The sequence below is a fragment of the Chiloscyllium plagiosum genome, unplaced genomic scaffold (assembly GCF_037043375.1).
Source record: "Chiloscyllium plagiosum isolate Xiang-an unplaced genomic scaffold, Cpla_swu_hap1 HiC_scaffold_16, whole genome shotgun sequence".
In the NCBI taxonomy this organism is placed as follows: Eukaryota; Metazoa; Chordata; class Chondrichthyes; order Orectolobiformes; family Hemiscylliidae; genus Chiloscyllium; species Chiloscyllium plagiosum.
This window is the reverse complement of record NW_028270154.1, coordinates 32,070,595-32,092,135: the sequence shown is the minus strand read 5'-3', so window position 1 is coordinate 32,092,135 and position 21,541 is coordinate 32,070,595. Positions and strand designations below refer to the sequence as shown.

Genomic DNA, 21,541 nt, shown 5'->3' with positions numbered 1-21,541 from the left:
ACTTTTCAACCACTTACTTAAGCTTTCTACATCCCTCTGCACACACTCTACCCCATCTTGACAACTTACTTTCCTACTTTTTTTGGAGTCACTGCTGCTATTTTAACATGGAATGAAAGATTAAAGAGACATTCATCCTTAGGCTGTTGACATTCAAGCACCAAGGCTAGGCTCAGATTGACACACAAACAACTGCAGAAAGTAACGTATCCACCATACTAACCACTACACTGACAGAAAAGAATTAGCCCTTTTAAATTTGAAGGATAAAATTTAGATGACCAGATATTGTATACAGAATCACTAAAATTTCCAGCACACAGATATGCCATTCAATTCATCTTGTTTGTTGTGATTTAACCAGACAAGATTAAGGTACTTTAACATTTAACCAGTTAAAGCTGTGAAGTTTGTCAGAATAAAGCACAGATCAGCTAGGATTACTTTACAAGAGAAGTAGCAAGATCCCTACCAATAGGACACTGGCCTCTCTGTTTATCTGCAACCATCAGTGACAGGCTGACTTCATAAAATCCTATCAACAAGTCAGACTGACCAGCCAATCATCACTCCCATTGGAACAATAAGGACCTGATGTGCCTGGTTCAGGTATCTGGCTAAACTACCATTACGAGGAGGGTCATTTTAGACCAAATTACCCCAAAACTCCTACACTATAAAAGGAAACTGTAATAATTACCAGCAATATAACAACAGAAAAATTTCAGGATTCATCATTTATAAAGGCAGACGACAATTATTAGGCACTTGCGAGAGCAGATTAGTGAACAGAATCTTAAAGCGCATCACAGATAACCCACTAAATAGTCGTTCCATCAGATGTAAGGGCAGAACTTTGGCAACAGCTGACAATTAATCTGAAAATTATACCAAAGTAAAGGCAGCATCCAATAGCAGTCTTGGTCAGCTTCAGAATTTTCTCAGATTTGTGACCTATGTCAAGACACTGTGTTGGCCTGTGTAAATCCAATGTGTCAAACAATCTACAGCATCAGATATTAAGTCCAGTGTTGTACAGTCTTACTGGCTGCTAACTGCCTAGTTTAAATCCTCAAATAAGGCAGATTATTTGTCTGACTCCTTGGAGAATGAGTCATTCTAAGGAGTCAGAATTTAAGTATCTCAAAACTAAGTCATAATGGAACTTACCTATAAGGCTGTTCATCAGAATATTTTGATCTGGGTAAGGTTTTGACGTATTAGTGTCCTGATTAATACATTCGAGACTGTCTTGTAACCTTAAAGTACAATTAAAAATGCACACATAAATCTTAAAAATCAAGATATATCTCATCAACAGTCACAAGATAAAGCACAAAATAAGCAGAGTTGGTAAAGTTGCTCATTCTACTGTTTCATTTCTTCACCTAAAATGACTATTAAGGGAAAAACCAAGAAACTTAAATGGCTCTGTATTGCTCCTATTTTTCTCCATTTATGCTTCAATGGAGGAAGCAGTCAGGGTGTAACTCTCCCTGTTCTAACATCATACAGTGCTATGTACCATGCAACATATGAAATTAAAGGTTTTGACACACTTGCACTTCAAAACTGCTCAAACTGAGATTATTAACAAGCATCTTTGCAAGTTATTAATCAGGCCTCTGCATCATTATCTCCTTCACCATTTTTGAAGTCGAAAGTCACACAATACCATGTTATAGTCCAACAGGTTTATCTGAAACCACAAGCTTTCCGAGCGCTGCTCCTTCGTCAGGTGGAGTGACTTTACCTGATGAGGTAGCAGTGCTCTGAAAGCTTGTGATTTCAAATGAACTTGTTGGACTATAACCTGGTGTTGTCTGGCTTCCAATTTTGCCCACACCAGTCCAACACCGGCGCCCCCACATCATGACCATTTTTGAAGGCAGAAGACTCTTGGAGAAGAATGTGTTGGGTTAGCACCCTGATGACTTTCTGTCTCTAGCTTCTTTGTCAAGGGGCAAGCTGCATGTCCAGTTGACACCCAGCCCAGCAGTGGCAGGAAGCTAATTACAACCATGGCATTACAGATTAACCAGCATTTTCCCACCAAGGCTCTGCCTTTTTTTTTTAAAGAAGAGAATGGTCTACAGCTCATCTCCTCACAGGAATTAACAACACTGCAGCATATCAGAATGACTGTGATCAAGCAGCTTGATCTTAAAAGGAGCACAAAAGAGATGTTCTTCACCACATCTATTACCGTGAAAGGTGCCTCCCTGCAGACCGATCCACCTGATATTTCTGGGTGCTGTGATTTGCCTGGTGGTTCCAGCATTTATATTGTTTCTCCATCTTGAGACACCATCCCTGAGCAACACTCACTATTCTTAGGCAACTCTGACTGGTGTGCCCACCTGCCATCTCGAATTGCACTCCCAGAGGTTCTTTCACGGACTGGAAAGAAGTCATGAGAGGAGATTTGATAGGAGATTTCCAAAATCCTGAGCAGTTTGGGTTGAGTAGATAGGGAAGCTGGCCCCATTCATATAAAGGAACAAAAGCAAGGGGGCATAAATCTAAAATGTTTTCAAAAAAAAAACTTTTACACAGGAGTTGGGATGTGGAATACATTGCCTGAAAATGTGGAGGCTGCATGGCATTCAATTGAGATATTCAAGAGGGCACTGGATGATCATATGGATTAAAATAGTGCTCAGTAGTAGGGGGGAAAAAAATGTGCGTGTATAATGTTGCTGTATTGAAGAGCTTGTGCAGTCACAATGGGCCTAATGACCACCTTCTGAATTAGCCACCTCTGGGAATATTAGAACAAAAGGTAAGCCGCCTGATAGAGTGAGCTCAAGATCTGGAAATTATCAAAAATTCTGTCGAGAAGATTCTGGTCACCATTTCTCCAGTAAAAGAGAAAAATAAATGTCAGGAAATGGAGAATGTTTTAATATTACCAACACCATATCGGCACTGCAAAATATGGAGAAACCAAGCCAAAACTTCAACATAACTTATAAGGATTTACTTGAAAACAGTAACGTACTGAGCTGCACAGTAGCATAATATGAAAAAACGCAGAGTAGCAAAAGTAATGAGAAAAATAATTATAGCTTAGTCAGCATCCAAAAATTGAAAGGCAGTCCCCAGTCTTCTGCTAAAGTTTAAGGAACGCTTGAAATACTTTGCAATGGTGCAACTGTTTCTAACTTAAGGTAATAACTGGATTTTTTTATTCTAGCTACTACATTTCAAAGTTAATTTAAGCATTAGCTACTTAAATTAAAATCATCTCCTTTCCCAGAATTTCCATCAAGTGGTGTGATGACAGGATGCAGAGGATACCAATAGCATTTTTCTTATGTTCAAAGTAAAATAGTTAAATATTTCAAAGTATTTAAGCATCAACAATTAAATAATTTTCTTGTGATGGTGATCATAAGAGCAAAACTCTACAATAAACAAGAGGGTACAGGTTCAATTTTTCATTACGAGATACCTGGTTTCTTTGTCTGTCATTGTTAGGAGTTAGAAAGCAAAAGTATTAACTCCTGCTGAAAAGTGTAAGAGCAAAAATGCTGGACAGTAACATCTACGATGTGTCTTTGTCTTCCATTGAGTCGTAATATGGAAGTGTCTGTGCAAATGGCAATTTTTGTTTTGCTTGGAAGTGAAGGTCTTCTTTGGACAAAGATGTGACTTCCAGTGTCCATGAAATAAGACTGCTTAAAGTTGCAAGTGAATCTTGCATCAATACTCATTCAAAATGCTCACCTGCTTTAGATTCAGGTATGAAAGATTCACAGCAATTATTTCCCCCCAACTACCTGTTCAAATTTTAAACAGTGATTTTTTTTTCTTTGCCCTATTTTTTGGATGGCTTTTATTAGAATAAAAACAGAAGTCCATTCACAAAACATCGTGTCATTTGAATGCATAAAAGTTACTGAAAAAGTCGTTTATCCAACAGAAATGGTACCCACGTATTGAGACTTCCAGTGACACTACCTCCGGTACGAGCTGTGAAAACCTTGCTAAGCATTAGTTGAGGTGGAGACCTGAAGAGAAAATTGAGCAAGATTATTTAGAAAATAACTCAGAAATCAAAGATAACTTTTAACTAAACATAGATGAAAATTTCCTTGAACTGTAGAAATGGTAACCATTTTTTTTTTAAAACCACGTATACAAATTGCAGTCTCAATGAACGCTCCTGAATACATCAACTGTTTATTCATTTGGATCACTGAATTTGATAGAGACACCTGAATACATGAAACACTTAATTGCAAAATGAAAATCTATTAAAGTTGAAGAACTAAAAGGCAGTGTGAATTACTCTGAAAATTCTGGTATGCAAGGATGTGTACAATTTTAAGAACAGTTAAGTATTTGTAAGAAAGGTACTGCCTCAATTCCTAACTCTGATGGGCGGAGAGTAAGACAAAAACGGAATCAAAATTTCTGGAAAGTTGCAGGAAAGCAGAGCGAACTTCCCCAACCCTCCCTCCTCAACCAAGGGGAAAAGGGGAGGGGGGGGGAAAAAGAATCAGACATTCCAAATTCAACCTGCTGAGTTTCTGTTCAATTTACAGTTCCCTCTAAATTCCAGGGATAGACTTTAAATCCATGCTGTGTCAAGAGCAGTAGTCAAGTTTGGGTGAGCTCACAGGCAAATGTAGGAAATTCCATTCATACATCCCATCCTTGCCAGTTGAAAACCATCAAGAGTTTGCAAGCTTTTAGTAGGGTAAAGCAGACCCATCCCAAAAGACTATCAATTATTTTCCTAAAGCCACCACTTTGTTCAATCGAGAATATGACCGAAGGAAAAAAATTCTTTTTGGGCCTTAACAGGGTTGCCCCTCACTGCCAGAGTGAATGGCATCACTCCAGTACACCAACAGATCTTCTGACGAAAGCCCCTTTCAAACATACTTGGTGCAACGTGCCCAGCTCAGCTCAACATCAACACTGCCCTTGCAATCTGGAACGGGTTTGGGTTGGCACATCGACAGACAGAGGTTTTATTCTACTTCTGATAATTAAGTGGCATACAGAATTCCAGGGCACGATATTGTCTGGAGCCTTAACCCTAAATGGGGATATGTGAAGTGATAGGTGATGCGGCAGACCAGTTTATGTTGGTGTCACACGAAAGGTGTGCTACAGGGACCGGTGGAGGTTAAAGAAAGTTCAACAGCACAATGTAGATATTTTAAATCAACATGCTAGACACATCACGACACACAACTGGAGCAGATGGTATGTGAATTTAGGCCTTCTGACCCAAAGGTAGAGTCACTACCACTTCACCACAGGAGACCCTGTGTGCATAGAATATGTATAACTAGTGATCTCCAATCTACAAATCTGAAACATTGTAACAAAAATTAACTGAGAAACACTGGCTGGAATGTACATATCTTCAACAGTATGAATTATGTGGCAAAACGAAGTACATCTATTTCCTTTATAAAGCCAACTAAATAATCCTGTTGTTATAAAATTGACTCAGCTGTGTAAACTTTGACTGAGCCACTTTTTTTTAAACCTGGTAAACCAGCTAAAATTTAACTTTCCTCTTTGAACATAAAAAAATCTTTAGAAGCTGATAATACAAATTAGTTAAATAACAAAAGATTTGCAACTTGCTAGAATGCAAAGTCTTCTAACCGTATCTGGTGGATTTTTAAGGTGGAACCTTTGTAGCTCATTGCCACAGACCCAAACATCATTTCACCAAGCATGTTAGCATCAGAGGATGGCCGAGAATTCTGGAAAGGAAAGTTAACAAAAATGAATACCTTGTTATCGATTTGAAGATGCCTTAAAAACAGAGACTACTGGTGAGTTAATATTTTAGGGCTACATGATGAGGTCATATAAAAGCATCATGTAAATAAAAATAATGTGCAATTTTATAAATCTTATTCTAGGAAACAGAAAAATATATTTTAAGGGAATTACTTAATTTACAAGTAACATTTTGACCATTTCTATCTTTAAAAATCTGTGAAAAACACATCACAGGACACAGTAAAAACAATTCAACCATTAATATATCACACCTGAACGTGATAAGTACTGCACTGTTGTATTATAATTGTGGACTGTTATCAGGCATGGGTATGTGTGTGCAAGTCATGGACAGACATCGAGACAGGAGGAAAAGACAGTGAGCGAGAGAGCAAGAGAATGACACAGACAGAGGTGTTCAGCCCTTCCCATGCTCAGTTTTTGTATTTTGCAGTCAAGAGTCACTGTAAACCTGAAGAGAACCAGTTTATTCCTCCTGCAACAGTTACAAGTTGGGACATCTTAAAAATAATAAGTCAGAGAATGTTTTTAAAATTAGAGATCCAGCCATGTTGCGTTTCTTAGCAACCAGAAAAAGATAACTGGCCAGTACAAGGCTTTAGAAGAGTCATGAGGATCATCTCAATGTCAGTACCCAGGAACAAGGACCGCCGAACTGTCTTTCCAGTCTAATTATTTGTAATAAACAGTAATTCATATTAAGTGCAAGAACCTAGTCCATGCTTTCAAATCAACCTGTCTGAAAATCAAGTAAACTCGAAAATTTTGCACACTTTTTAAAAGTCTTTAATTTTCGTGACAACTTCAGGAATAGCAGGCCTTTATTTCCAGTGCAGTACCCCAGTGAGTCATAAAACATCAGTGTGCAATATGCTCTAAATATCACTGAAATATCACATGCTGGCAATTTGTTGACTCACACATTGTTTCAAAAAAATCTAGCCCTTCCTCCCAAAACAAGTCAATATTTTTGGCAGTCAAGCATATGGAATACTAAGTCATGTAGACTGCTATGGAAGAAAAAGTGGACTCAATGCACACTTGACAGACATAGGTCATAATGTGGATCATAGGGATTAGCTATATTTGTGGGGATTAAAAAGAGGGAAAAAAAAAAAATCAGTGAATAGGACCTAAAAGCTAATAATCCTGGTGCTTAAACAAAATGCTGAGTAGGTATAAGCTTTTGTCTCCTGATCCAAAAGGGAAATTTTGTATTTGTTTATGAAATTTATTTAAATAGATATACTCATACACTTTTGCCTCAAAGATTCTACACCACTGATCCACATACTACAACACATCATTCCTGTTGCATTTTTGCTGTTTTTGAATGAGCAGAACAATCTGTATCAACTTTGGTTGGAAGCACTTCATCGGAGTGCAGTAATTAGCTTTCTCTAGTTCCCACAGACCCATTCACTAACAGAAATTAATTACCAATATTATAATCTGGAGTAATACAGCTCAAATAATTATCATTCCAGACACAAATAATAGGAGATAGCTAATGTTGTATCGAAAGATATTTTTCACAATTCAATCAGGCAAAATTTAAAAAGCTTCAAGTACCCAATAGGATGTTTAGCTGCAGTTTCAGTTGACATATCCATTAGGTCAGTCAACTTAAAAGCAATATAAACTGTCTGAGAACAATTTTTCACCAGCCTCCAAAAGGACATCTTAAAACAATTAATAAATGAAAATTCATCTAACAGAAGTTTCAGGTTACAATCCTCAAAAGAATTAGTTTAGGAGAGACTTAAATGACAGGGTTACAGTTTATATGTTCAGGCCCTACCTGGCATTTCGAAGATTGATCTTTAGCATTAGGAGCTGATGAAGATGAGGAAGAGAGGCTGTCTGAAGAGCTGGTACATGTACTGCATTTTGTATGACAGCATTTCTCGAGAATCTTCACTTGGATATCGCTGCATACTTTCTGCAAGTAGAAGGATTGTAAAGGTTGGCAGTTTTCTCAGAGATCATTTAAAAACAGCAAACAGTGGAAAAGGAAGAAAAATATCAAGTACTATGCCAAAGGGCACAAATTTAAAGTGACAGGAGAAAGAACGAGAAGTGACAGAGGAATGGTTTTACACATCTTGGAAAAAACTATGTGGAAATAAGAGCAGAGAATTGGAACTAACTGCATGTTTAAAAATGGCAAAACCAATAGACCAAATGATCTCTTTCTGTGCTGTAGAAACAAAATTCTCATTTTTTTAATAAACCTGTTCAGAAATGTTGAGACTCCTCTGGAGCAGATGGGACTTGAACCTGTGTGTACTGGCTCAAAAGCAGGGACACTAGCACTGTGCCACCAGACTCTATGATTATCTATCGTGCATCATTGGGAATGGTGCACTACCTGCAATTTATATTTTAAAAAGTAACATTTAATTAACATAATATCAGAAGATCATATGGCCAACAATGTGTGCTCTGCCATTCAATAGCATTAATGTCAATCATGGCTGTCAACTCCACTTTCCTTTCCATTCCCCATGTTCCTCGGTTCCCTGAGAAACCAAAACAATCTGCCAATCTCTGCATTAAATATTGTGAATGATGGCACATCCACAACTCTCTAGGGGTAAAGAATTCCAAACATTCATAACACTGAGTAAAGCAATCTCCACCATGGCTGACAAGGGAAGTCAGGGACAGCATAAAGGCAAAAGAAAGAGCACAGAAGGTGAAGACTGATGAGAAACCAGAGAATTGGGAAGCCTTTAAAAACCAGAAGTTAATTGAAAAAAATCAGTAAGGAGATGATGAATACAAGGTTAGGCTAGCTAGTAATATAAAAGAATCAGTCATTGGCAAGATTTGGGAGTCCATTATTAAAAGGATGAGATTGCATAGTACTAGGAAGTGCATGGTAAAACAGGGCCAAGTCAACACAGCTTTGTCCAAAGTAAATGATGCCTGACAAATCTGCGAGAGTTGGACAAAGGAGAGCCAGTGGACATGATCCATTTAGATTTCCAGAGATCTTTAACAAGGTGCAACACAAGACGCTGCTAAATAAGATCACAAACTTTGGTGTTGCGGCAAGTTATAGGCATGCATAGAGGATTGGCTGATTAGGAGAAGGCAGAAAGTGGGGATAAAAGGGTATTTTTCAGGATGGCTGCCAATGGTGAGTGGAATTCCACAGAGTCCGTGTTCAGACTACAACTACTCTCTTTCCATATTAATGATCCAGACAAAAAGAACTAAAGACAATGTTGCTAAGTTTGCAGATGGCACAATGATAGGTGCAGGGACAGGTGGCATTGAGGAAGTGGGGAGGCTGCAGAAGGACTTGGACAGGCTAGGAGAGTAGGCAAAGAGTGGCAGATGGAATATAAATGTGAGATAGTGCAAGGTTAAGAAAAGTAGTATAGAGTATATTCTAAATGAGGAAAGGCTTCAGAAAACTGAAGCTCAAAAGGGACTTGGGAGTCCTAGTTTAGATTCTTTTAATGTTAACATACAGGTTCAGTTGGCTGTTAGGAATGCAAACACAATGACAGCATTCATTTCAAGAGAGCTAGAATACAGAGCAAAAGTGTATTGCTGAGGCTGTATAAGACTCTTGTCTGACCACATTTGGAATACTGTGAACAGTTTTGAGCCCTGTATTTAAGGATGGATGTGCTGGCATTGGAGGGAGCTCCCAGATGGTTTACAAGAATGATCCTGGGGATGAAGGGCTTGTCGTATGTTGAGTAGTTGAGGACACTGGGTCTGTACTCGATGGAGTTTAGAAGGATGAGGAGGACATCTCTTGAAGATTGAGGGGTGACCTTATAGAGGTTTTATAAAATCATAGGAATAGATAAGATGAATCGCGAAGTCTTTTCCTTAAGGTTGGGGAGTTCAAAACGAGGGAGCATTTTTTAGAAAGGACAGGAGGGGCAACTTTCTTTTTAAACAGAGAGTGGTTCGTACATCAAATTAGCCACTAGAGGAAGTGCTGAATGTAGGTACAGTTACAACATTTAAAAAATATTTGGATAAGTACATGAATAATAAAGGTTGGGAGAGAAATGGATTAAACGCAGGTGGGACTAGTTAAGTTTGGGAGCATAGTCAGTTTGGACTAGTTGGACCAAAGGGTCTGTTTCCATGCTGTATGACTCTATAATACTAAGAGGTCTGGATTCGGTGGCTAGAGAGAAGACGTTTCCACTTGTTGGAGAGACTAGGACCCAAAGGACTAGTCTTCAGAACTGAGAAGTATTTCTTCAGCCAGATGGTGAATCAATGGTAGTCAATGCCACAGAAGACTGTGGAAGCCAAATCATTGCATGTACCCAAAACAGAGATACTTAGGTTCTTGATGAGTCAGAGGATGAAGAGTTTCAAGGAGAAGGGAAGAGAATAGGGGTTAAGAAACACATCGGCCATGATCAAATTGCAGAGGAGACTTGGAGGTTGAATGGCCTAATTCTGCTCCTATAACTTCTGGTTTGTGGTCTACCTTCAGTCCCACATGATCACACACTCTCTCTGCCCCGCACCTTATCCTGAAACTTTTCTCTAGACATGGTAACAAACTTTTCATGTCCACCCTGTCAAGCCCCTTGAAATTCTTGAATATTTCATTGAGATCACATCTCATTCTAAATTCCAGAGAATATGGACCCAATTACTCAGCCCTCATCATAGAAAAATCCTGCCGTCCAAGCACCAGCCAACTGAACCTTCACTGTACTACCTTGAATGCAAAGACAAGCCTCCTTAAATAAGAAGACCAAAATTGCACAGTATTTCAGACAATAGCCTCCAAAAGTACAAGTGCAACAAGACCTTCCTCATTTGTGTCTTCCATCCCTTTTACAACAATGATCAAAATATTATTTGCTTTTCTAATTGCTTGTTGCACTTGCATTACCTTTCATGTTCCTGATAGGCACACACTAAAAATCCACTGAACATCAACAGTTACAAGTTTAATACTTTGCAAAGAAAATAATCCTGCTTTTCCTATTTTTACAACTAAAATCAGCAACCTCACACTTCACCATCTGCTATCTTATAACCCACTCAATTTACTGTCTATATATCTTTTCAGGCTCTATTTTCCTCACAGCTTACATTCCACCTAGTATCTTCAGCGTATCTGGATGTGGTGTCTTTGCACAAATCAGGGAAAAGCCAACTGTTTTGCATGGAAGAGCCAGATTTCAATTTTTCCTCATTCTTGCTGGGGCCAATGAACAAATTTCAAAAAAGGTAAGTGTTGCCACAACAGTAAACACAAATTTCATCAACAAATAATTCAAAAGCAAAAAAATTTATTAAATTATTCATAGAACCAACCAATAAAAAGCACCAAGAAGAAATCTTAATGATAATGCTGATTGGCACCTTTTACCAGAGCTACAGAGAAAAAGAATCAGCCCCAATTTATGGTCACTGGGGAATTGGTGGCACGAGGCAGAGCTAAGGAGCTGGGTTCAATAAACACTGAAGTTGGGTTACCTCTGACGGGGGCAGATGCTGAGCTGGCCTCAACAGAATTCACCCAAAAATAGCCATTGGAAGAGAGGTAACTTTCAGCTGTGGTTTCATCCTTTCACAGTCTGCTTTTTCTCTTTCCCTCTCTCTCAATATCATCCCTTCCCCTCCCCTCTTTCTCTCTCAACCTCTTAATGCCAGTCTTACTCTGTCCCCTTTAATTTCAAGAAAATAATCCATGGACTACCCATAATAGGGGGCATAGGTTCAAGGTGAAAAAGGAAAGATTTCAAAGTGATCTAAAGGCCAACACTTTTTTACGGAGGGTGCTGTGTTTGTGGAATGAGCTGCCAGAGGAAGTGGTGGACCCTGGTACAATTACAGCATTTAAAAGGAATCTGGATAGGTATATGAATAGGAAGGGTTTAGAGGGATATGGGTCAAATGCTGGCAAATGGGACTAGATTAATTTAGGATATCTAGTTGGTATTTTCTAGTTGACAGAGATTTGGTTAGCTACCAGGAAGCAATGCATGGGGATAAATGAGTGCTATTCTGGCTGGCAATCAGCAACTAGTGGTGTGCCTCAGGGATCAGTATTAGGACTGCAATTATTCACAATTTACATTGATGATTTGGAGTTGGGGACGATGTGTAGGGCGTCAAAGCTTGCAGATGACACTAAGATGAGTGGCAGAGCAAAGTGTGCAGATGACTGTGAAACTTTGCAGAGGAACATAGATATTTTGAGTGAGTGGACAATGGTCTGGGAGATGGAATACAATGTTAATAAATGTGAAGTCATCCATTTTGGTATCCATTTAGCAGTAAAAAGGACTATTACTTGAATGGTAAAACGTTGCTGTGCAGATCAACCTGGGTTCCCTTGTGCACGAAATCACAGAGGGTTGGTCTGCAGGTACAACAAGTAATTAGGAAGACAAATGGAATTTTGTCCTTCATTGCTACAGGGATTGAGTTGAAAAGCAGGAGGTTATGTTGCAACTGTACAGGGTGCTGGTGAGACCACACCTGGCATACTGCCTGTAGTTTTGGTCTCCTAACTTGAGACAAGATGTATTAACACTGGAAGGAGGTTCACTCAGGTGGAGTTGAGGGGGTTGGCTTTTGAGGAGAGACTGAGTAGACTAGGGTTATATTTGTTGGAATACAGAAGGAGGGGGGATCTTATAGAAACATAAAATTATGAAGGGGATAGATAAGATAGACGTGGAGAGGATGCTTTCATTGGTCGGTGAAACTCGGATGAGAGGGCACAGACTCAAAAATTATGGGGAGCAGATTTAGGATTGAATTGAGAAGGAACTTCTTCACTCAGAGGGTTGTGAATCTATGGAACTCCCTGCCCAGTGAAGTAGCTCAACTATGATCTTATTGAATGGCAGAGCAGGCTCAAAGGGTCAGATAGCCTACTCTTGCTCCTAGTTCTTATGTTCTTATGGCATAGATGAGTTGGACCAAAGGGTTTTTTGTGTGCTTTACAGCTCTATGACTCCATGACCTGTGATTTGCTTTTATACTGCTGGCTCCAAAACACTCAATTGAGAAGCATGTTCTTTTAGTCTAATGTTATCCTTAATCTCCTTGGTAAGCCATGAATAGATTTTCCTCACTCGAAATATTATTTTTCATTGGAATATATTTTTGTTGGACAAATTTTTTACCCCCACAATTTATTTTCCAGCGTAGTGCCTAGTTTCTTTAAGTAATCAACCTTAGCCAGCCATTCCAACCCACAACTAACTGTTTTAATTAAATAATCTCAATTGTTTAGACATCATTAATAAACACAAAGTGGAATTTGATTCTATTACCTTCACTATTATCAAGTGGATCTTTTACAGTGACATTTACTTCAATGCAAAGGGCCTAACAGGGAAGGCAGATGAACTCAGGGCATGGTTAGGAACATGGGACTGGGGTTTCACAGCAATTACAGAAACATGGCTCAAGCAGCTTAATGTTCCAGGATACAAATGCTACAGGAAGGATAGAAAGGGAGGCAAGAGGGGGTGGCGGCACGTATGATAAGCAATAGCATTACAGCTGTACTGAGGGAGGATATCCCCAGAAATACATCCAGGGAAGTTATTTGGGTGGAACTGAGAAATAAAGGGATGATCACCTTATTGGGATTGTACTATAGACCTCCTAAAAGTCGGAGGAAAATTGAGAAACAAATTTGTAAGGAGATCCCAGCTATCTGTAAGAATAATAGGGTGGTTAGGGTAGGGGATTTTAACTTTCCAAACATAGACTGGGACTGCCATAGTGTTTAGGGTTTAGATGGAGAGGAATTTGTTAAGTGAGTACCAGACAATTTTCTTATTCAGTATGTAGATGTACCTACTAGAGAAGGTGCAAAACTTGACCTACTCTTGGGAAATAAGGCAGGGCAGGTGACTGAGGAGCACTTTGGGGCCAGTGACCAGAAGATTTAAAATAATGTTGGAAGAGGATAGACCAGATCTAAAAGTTGAAGTTCTAAATTGGAGAAAGGCCAATTTTGACGGTACAAGGCAAGAACTTTCAAAAGCTGATTGGGGCAGATGTTCGCACGTAAAGGGATGGCTGGAAAATGGGAAGCCTTCAGAAATGAGATAACAAGAATCCAGAGAAAGTATATTCCTGTCATGGTGAAAGGGAAGGCTGGTAGGTATAGGGAATGCTGGATGACTAAAGAAATTGAGGGTTTGGTTAAGAAAAAGAAGGAAGCATATGTAAGGTATAGACGGGATAGATCGAGTGAATCCTTAGAAGAGTATAAAGGAAGTAGGAGTATACTTAAGAGGGAAATCAGGAGGGCAAAAAGGAGACATGAGACAGCTTTGGCAAATAAAATTAATGAGAATCCAAATGGTTTTTACAAATATAGTAAGGACAAAAGGGTAACTAGGGAGAGAATAGGGCCCCTCAAAGATCAGCAAGGCGGTCTTTGTGTGGAGCCGCAGAAAATGGGGGAAGATACTAAATGAGTATTTTGCATCAGTATTTACTGTGGAAAAGGATATGGAAGATATAGAATGTAGGGAAAAAGATGGTGACTTCTTGCAAAATGTCCATATTACAGAGGAGGAAGTGCTGGATGTCTTGAAATGCACAAGAGTGGATAAATCCCCAGGACCTGATCAGGTGTACCCTAGAACTCTGTGGGAAGCTACAGAAGTGATCGTTGAGCCTCTTGCTGAGATATTTGTATCATCGATAGTCACAGGTAAGGTGCCGGAAGACTGGAGGTTGGCTAACGTGGTGCCACTGTTTAAGAAGGGTGGTAAGGACTAGCCAGGGAACTATAGACCAGTGAGCCTGACGTCAGTGGTGGGCAAGTTGTTGGAGGGAATCCTGAGGGACAGAATGTACATGTATTTGGAAGGAAAAGGACTGATTAGGGATAGTCAACATGGTTTTGTGCATGGGAAATCATGTCTCACAAACTTGATTGAGTTTTTTGAGGAAGTAACAAAGAGGATTGATGACAGCAGAGCAGTAGATCTGATCTATATGGACTTCAGTAAGGCGTTCGACAAGATTCCCCATGGCAGACTGATTAGCAAGGTTAGATCTCACGGAATATAGGGAAAACTAGCCATTTGGATACAGAACTGGCGCAAAGGTAGAAGACAGAGGGTGGTGGTGGTGAGTTGTTTTTCAGACTGGAGACCTGTGACCAGTGGAGTGCCACAAGGATCGGTGCTGGGTCCTCTACTTTTTGTCGTTTATATAAACTATTTGGATGTGGGCATAAGAGATACAGTTAGTAAGTTTGCAGATGACACCAAAATTGGAGGTGTACTGGACAGCGAAGAGGGTTGACTCAGATTACAACAGGATCTTGACCAGATGGGCCAATGGGCTAAGAAATGGCAGATGGAGTTTAATTCAAATAAATGCAAGGTGCTGCATTTTGGGAAAGCAAATTTTAGCAGGACTTATACACTTAATGGTAAGGTCCTGGGGAGTGTTGCTGAACAAAGAGACATTGGAGTGCAGGTTCATAGCTCCTTGAAAGTGGAGTCGCAAGTAGATAGGATAGTGAAGAAGGTGTTTATTTTGCTTTCCTTTATTGGTCAGAGTATTGAGTACAGGAGTTGGGAGGTCTTGTTGCAGCTGTACAGGACTTTGGTTAGGCCACTGTTGGAATATTGCATGCAATTCTGGTCTCCTTCCTATTGGAAAGATGTTGTGAAACTTGAAAGGGTAAAGAAAAGATTTCCAAGGATGTCGCCAGGGTTGGAGGATTTGAGCTATAGGGAGAGGCTTAACAGACTGGGGCTGTTTTCCCTGGAGTGTCGGAGGCTGAGGGGTGAGCTTATAGAGGTTTACAAAATTATGAGGGGCATGGATAGGGTAAATAGGCAAAGTCTTTTCCCTGGGATTAAGGGAGGCCAGAACTAGAGAGCATAGAGGGCAACTTTTTCACGCAGAGGGTGGTACAGGGATGGAATGAGCTGCCAGAGGAAGTGGAGGAGGCTGGTACAATTGCAACATTTAAGAGGCATTTGCATGGGTATATGAATAGGAAGAGTTTGGAGGGATATGGGCCAGGTGCTGGCAAGTGGGACTAGATTGGGTTGGGATATCTGGTCGGCATGAACGAGTTGGACCAAATGCTCTGTTTCCATGCTATACCTCTCTATGACTCTATTACTAACTGACCCTGTCTCATTCACAATACTAGATCCGAATAAACATTATCCATAGTTCCACATTATATTGTTTCAAGAAACTTTGAAAACTATACTGAACAGGTATACATCTGTTGTCCCTGCATTATTAAAAAAATGGTCTTCATCATTCTCATCTCACACTTAGCCTTCTCAAAGATGGTATCCAGTGACCGTGAGCAGAAATCAGCATAATGCTTCCTCCAATAGTGGTGATACAAAAATAAAACAGAGCAGAAAGCAGCACACCAATTCCCCAACCTCACCTCCCACCTCTCCAACACACAAAAGGACGTGGTGTTTTCTTTCGAACAAGGCTATTAATCAGGGAGTGTGCACTCTTTTGGATAGAAGTTTTAAAACTGTACACTGGAGCTTCCATAATTGGGCCATTAATCATTCCTCAACCAGAATTAATTCAATAGACTAGCTCATGAATGAATGTGGAATCTTCTGGACAAGTTGGAACAGAGGATCAGGTGTGAATCATTCAACTCCATGAGCCCATTCCTCAATTTAATAACCAAAGATTGCTAGCATCTCCACTTTATATGGTAATACCCTTTGTCCACCTTGGTTCCATATCCCTCATCATCCTTGCTATTAAAAACGTATCATTCTTTGATTTAAAACTTTTAATTGAGCTATTTTTATGGGAATTAGTTTGACACATTTCACAAATGTGTTTTATAATTTATTTCTTGAAGAGCCTATTAAGTTTATGTCCCCTAGTTTTAGTCTCTATAATCAGCAGACTAGATTTTGGGGATTTTTGACAAGCCCTTTCAAAATCTTTAAATCACTCTTTATACGCAATATTACAGACTAAATCCTAGAATATATGTAATCCAACTCTCAGAGCTGATGTTGCACTGCAGTCTTTCCAATGTCAATATATACTTAAGGTGTGGTGCCCATAACTATACACAGTACCCCAGGTGTGGTCATACCAGCTCGCTCTTTACCGGCGGTAAAACTGTCACCCCATCATATTTTAGCTCTGCAGATTACACTGTATTTGATGGAGTTTTTGATTTTGTTTGTGCTGACCACTAGTTTTAATTTGTGCAACAAACTTCTAAATTTCTTTGCGCCCCTGCAATTCCCCATTTTTCAACATTTAAACTTACAGTTCTGCTCTTTGTCCAAAATAATTTAAGTGAACCCACCAAACGTTTCACACTTGCTTTGTCAACATCTCTTCTGACACTCATTCACACTACTTACCATGTCAATAATCATTGTAAACTCAATACCTTGAATATATTGCTCTCTATTGTACCATGTAAGTGATTAATACTGTAAACACTTGAGGCCCAGGATCGTTCATTATGGGACACCGTTAGTTACTTCCTACCAATTTGAGTACATACCAATTATTCCCATTTTGTTATCTAAGATAAAATCTATTTCCTAACCTGGTCAATAATTTGCCTTCAGAGTAATTTTGGGTAATTGTTTCTTATATAGAACCTTATTGAATGCCTTCTGGCACACCTACTACATATACCTCTATGGTTACTTCCTTAAAAAAAATTAAATTTATTTGAAGGGTTTTCTTTTAAAAACTCAATTGTCACTGGCTCATTGTAATATCTCAAACATTTATTGCATGATCATTTGGCCTTATGTTTTAAGCTTCAAAGACTTGCCTGTAACAATTATAAGATATATCATTTCCTAAATTGTCTCACACCTTTCTTAAATAGTGGGTAACAATTTTGGATCTAAAATTGGGAACAGTACAGAACATTATGGCTGAATATCGATAATTTCCTCACCTAGCATCACATTTTTGGAATTTGGCATTCTTTAGAGCCTTGATCTTTTTGAAAACTATTTTCCTTATGTTAATTTCAGGTTTTCATTAACCAGTAGAATCCCTGGAAATTCAGGAATAATGCGTGCTATGAAGGCTGACATGACTGAAAAAGTCATTATTCTACAAATACATAGTTAACATTGCAAATGAGACATTTTTTTAAAAAAACGGTTCACATCTTCATGAGAGCACCTATTTCTCTCTGAATAACTGTTCAAACGAATGCTAGTTTTGATAGATCTCATTTTACTTTGTGGTTCTTTTCAGCACACTAACATCTTTGCTTTCATTGTGGAGAGCAAAGGAGTCAGAGTCATTAACTACTTTTAAAGGCAGAGTTAGTCAGATTCTTGACTAACAAGCAAGTCAATGTTACCAGAGGTCGGTGGGAACATGGAGTTGAGGCTATGTCAGATCAGCAATGATTTTGCTGAATGGTGATAGAAACTAGAAAGGCCAAATGGCTGAACCCTGTTCCTAATTCACATGTTTGTACACGTTTTCTAAAATGCATGAGCAACCACAATTCAAAAAAAAAATGAAGTGACTCATTAGCTGTGATATGCTTTGGGAAGTCCACGTAATGTTCTCACATGCAATTCACTTTTTTCCACTCTCATTTCGACCACTCACATTATTTCAACTTCTTCCCAATAAATTAATTCCATCATTACCAATACAGAACAACCTTGATAATCTGAACGAGACAGACGGGGTGTATTTTGTTTGGATAACAGATAACGATTTTACAGGATCTTGACATTCGGATAACCGAGGTTGTTCTGAATTGGTACACTGAGAAACAGATTGTACCAATTCCACCTCTTTACCCAAAGCATCTCAATACCACCTTACACGCTATTACAAAAACAAACTGAATGTAACATTGCCATTGCTATCCTTACTTTAAAAGTAAAGCCACTCTATTCCAACAAATCCTTGGTTAAGATGATGGAAATGGAACACATTTTTCAGAGGCAAATTGCAAAGACAGTGGCATAGTGGTAATGTCACTGAGCTAGTATTCCAAACTCCAGGTTATTGTTCTGGGGACATGTTCAAATCCCACAATGGCAAGTGCTTAAATTTGAAGTTAGTAATCAGTGAAAACCTGGAATGGCGACCATGTAACCACTACTAATTGTTGTAAAGAATAAATGATTTGGCTCACTTATGTCCCTCAGGGAAGGAAATCTGTCATCCTTTAACTGGTCCAGCTTCCATGTGACTCCAGACCCACAGCAATGTGGCTGACTTTTACCTGTCCTCTGGGAATTAGGGGTGGGCAATAAACGTTGGTTCAGACACCCACATTTCAAGTACGACTAAAAGCAAAAGACCAACTCCACCCTCAAAACCACATCAAATAACTGACTTTCTGACAACCAATCCCTTATCCTACTCACCCTGACTACTCCCATTTTTACCCCTACCTTAACCCTGTTAAGAAATGGGTTACCTGTTCCGTTGTGCTGATTGCAACCTCCTTTCCTTTCTACTCTTCTCATTTCTCCCCATTCCATGGCACTCCTCCCAATGCAATTTCAAATATCCTATTACTTTCTATTCTATTTGACTTGAATTAACTGTTTTATAACTCTCATATGGAAAACAGGAAATTCAACTGCACTTCTTGCCACTAATCATGAAGAGTGAATTGTATTTTTTTCACTGTCCTCCCTCCTATCCATAACAGAAGTTTTCTTTTCTTTATTATTTTCCCTTTTAGAAAAAATAGGCAGCAAGTATTTGCCAGAACACCTTGTCAAGTCCAATTTTAAAATTACTCTCAGTAAATTATTTTGGGTACAATCAAAATAGGGTTTGTTAGCGCATTTAAAACCAGAGGGATTGTTTTGTGCCACACTCTCTCACACATGCATCCAAGAAAGATAGAAAAAAGCAAAGTTTGAAACTACTTAAAATAAAAAAACAGCAGAATTGGAGGTCACATTAATGTTTATTTGAGGTTCTTTTAATTGGCTGTGCACCGAAGTGTCTTATGTAGAAGTTTAGCCCAATTTGAATTGCTCTGAATGCAATGCTATAGATTGGGAGTTGGCTCACTTGGCAGTTGAAACCTGGGATGCTCCGAGATCAGAATTTGGTGTACAGCAAGGAGGGAGCTCCTTACTCTTCAGGTCTTATAAGCAGATTGATAAACATACAAAGCTGTATGGTTTGAGTCAGATAGATCTACAGCCCTGAAAAAGGCCTTGCAGCCCATCATGTCTACAGTCGAAAACACCAAAATATTCTAATATAATTTTCAGCAATTGGCCCATTGCTTTGCTTCTAAATGTTGAGTGTCTGCCTTTACAGACCTTAAAAGGTGGTGAATTCCAGAAAAATTTTACTCCACATCTCCTCTAAACCTTCTACCTCTTACCTTCATTCTATGCCCCCAATCTCTCCATCAAGGGGAAAAAGTGTTCTCTTGTCTGTCCTATCTACCCCCCTTCTAATTGTGTATGTTTATCAATCATATCCCCCTCTCCATAAGGAAGACAACCCCAGTCAGCCAAATCCTCTCTTCAGGCAACATACTGGTGAACCTCCGCTGCACACTCCTGTTAAACCACATTCATCCTACAATGTGGATTCCAGAACTGCACACAATACTCCAGCTTTAGCCTAACATTTTATACAGTTCCAGCACAAGCTCCCAGCTCTAAAACCCCATGCTTCAATGAACAAAGGCAAGTATACTAAACCACTTTATCCGCATGTCCTGATATCTTAAAGGTGATTCAAACAAACCAACATTGTCAGTCATGTAACTCGGGCTTCTGATTGAGACACTCTGCTAACAAGACAGATCTTGACCTCTTCAGAAAACCTTTTTTGCTATAGATAATTGCAAAGTCATTCACACTGAGTAATAATGAGTTTTGATTGTCCCAACTGTTGCGATCTGGCTGAGGTATGTTGGCATGGCTGCAAAGTTAATGTAACATCAGCTAAGTCGGATCCCAGGAGATGATCAGTTCATTTTTTTCCTGGTATTTGCTACATATTTCTGGAAGTCAGTCAGTCAATTTGTTCATTCGGTGTTTAATAGCAGCCATTTAAAAATCCAGAAAGAGTCAATTTTAAAAGAAATTCAACTGTTTTTAAAGAAACAATAAAGGATCTTGCTTTTTCTTTGTTCTGACTATTAGACTTATTCATTTTAAAATTTAATGCAGTGAAGAGGTCTTTTGACTCTGGGATTTTATTCCCCACAGTCAATTATTTCATCCATATTACAACATACTCACCACATCTTAATATCCTTCTTTTATAAAGATAGTGGCAATTTAAAAATAAAGCAATTTTCTACTCAGGAAAACTACTGCAAATACTGAAATCATATTTTAGAACAGACATTTGTCTTTCAGCTATACTTCTGCCTAGAATGCCAGAACAGCTTCAAAACCTCACTACTTATACAAGTAGGGCAGTTGGATGATAATCACATGATTTAAGAACTCATGCCATGTGATGAAATCGCACATACGAGAGAGAGAGAGAGAGAGATTTGGAAACTTAAAACTTCCGATCAGCTCTAAGACTCCCATTAGGATGCTTCTAGAATAAGATGATAAATTTTCCAGATATACTGTACCTAAACTAGTGTGTATTTATGCCTTTCATGACCGTAGAATACCCAAACCATCTAACAAAGAGTCACTGACCTAAAATATTAATTGCCAAACATGTTGAGGTTTTCCATCATAATTTTTTTTTCATTTCAATACTTCTAATATCGATAACATTTTGTTAACGCACAAAGAATGGTTTCTGATACATCAGAAAGAATGTATTA

The 21,541-nt window shown here is 38.9% G+C and overlaps 1 protein-coding gene across 3 annotated transcripts in view; it reads right to left on the bottom strand.

The window, feature by feature from the left end:
• The window catches only part of fnip1 (folliculin interacting protein 1), a 110,502-nt gene that overhangs the window by 39,658 nt on the left and 49,303 nt on the right, over window positions 1–21,541 (bottom strand). For all 3 annotated transcript variants that reach the window (XM_043703420.2, XM_043703421.2, XM_043703423.2), the window contains exons 3-6: window positions 7,577–7,717; window positions 5,632–5,732; window positions 3,939–4,013; window positions 1,171–1,259 (exon numbers count right to left, since the gene is read on the bottom strand). In XM_043703420.2, the coding sequence (XP_043559355.1) occupies window positions 1,171–1,259; window positions 3,939–4,013; window positions 5,632–5,732; window positions 7,577–7,717 (406 nt within the window). The remainder of the gene's footprint in view (window positions 1–1,170; window positions 1,260–3,938; window positions 4,014–5,631; window positions 5,733–7,576; window positions 7,718–21,541) is intronic.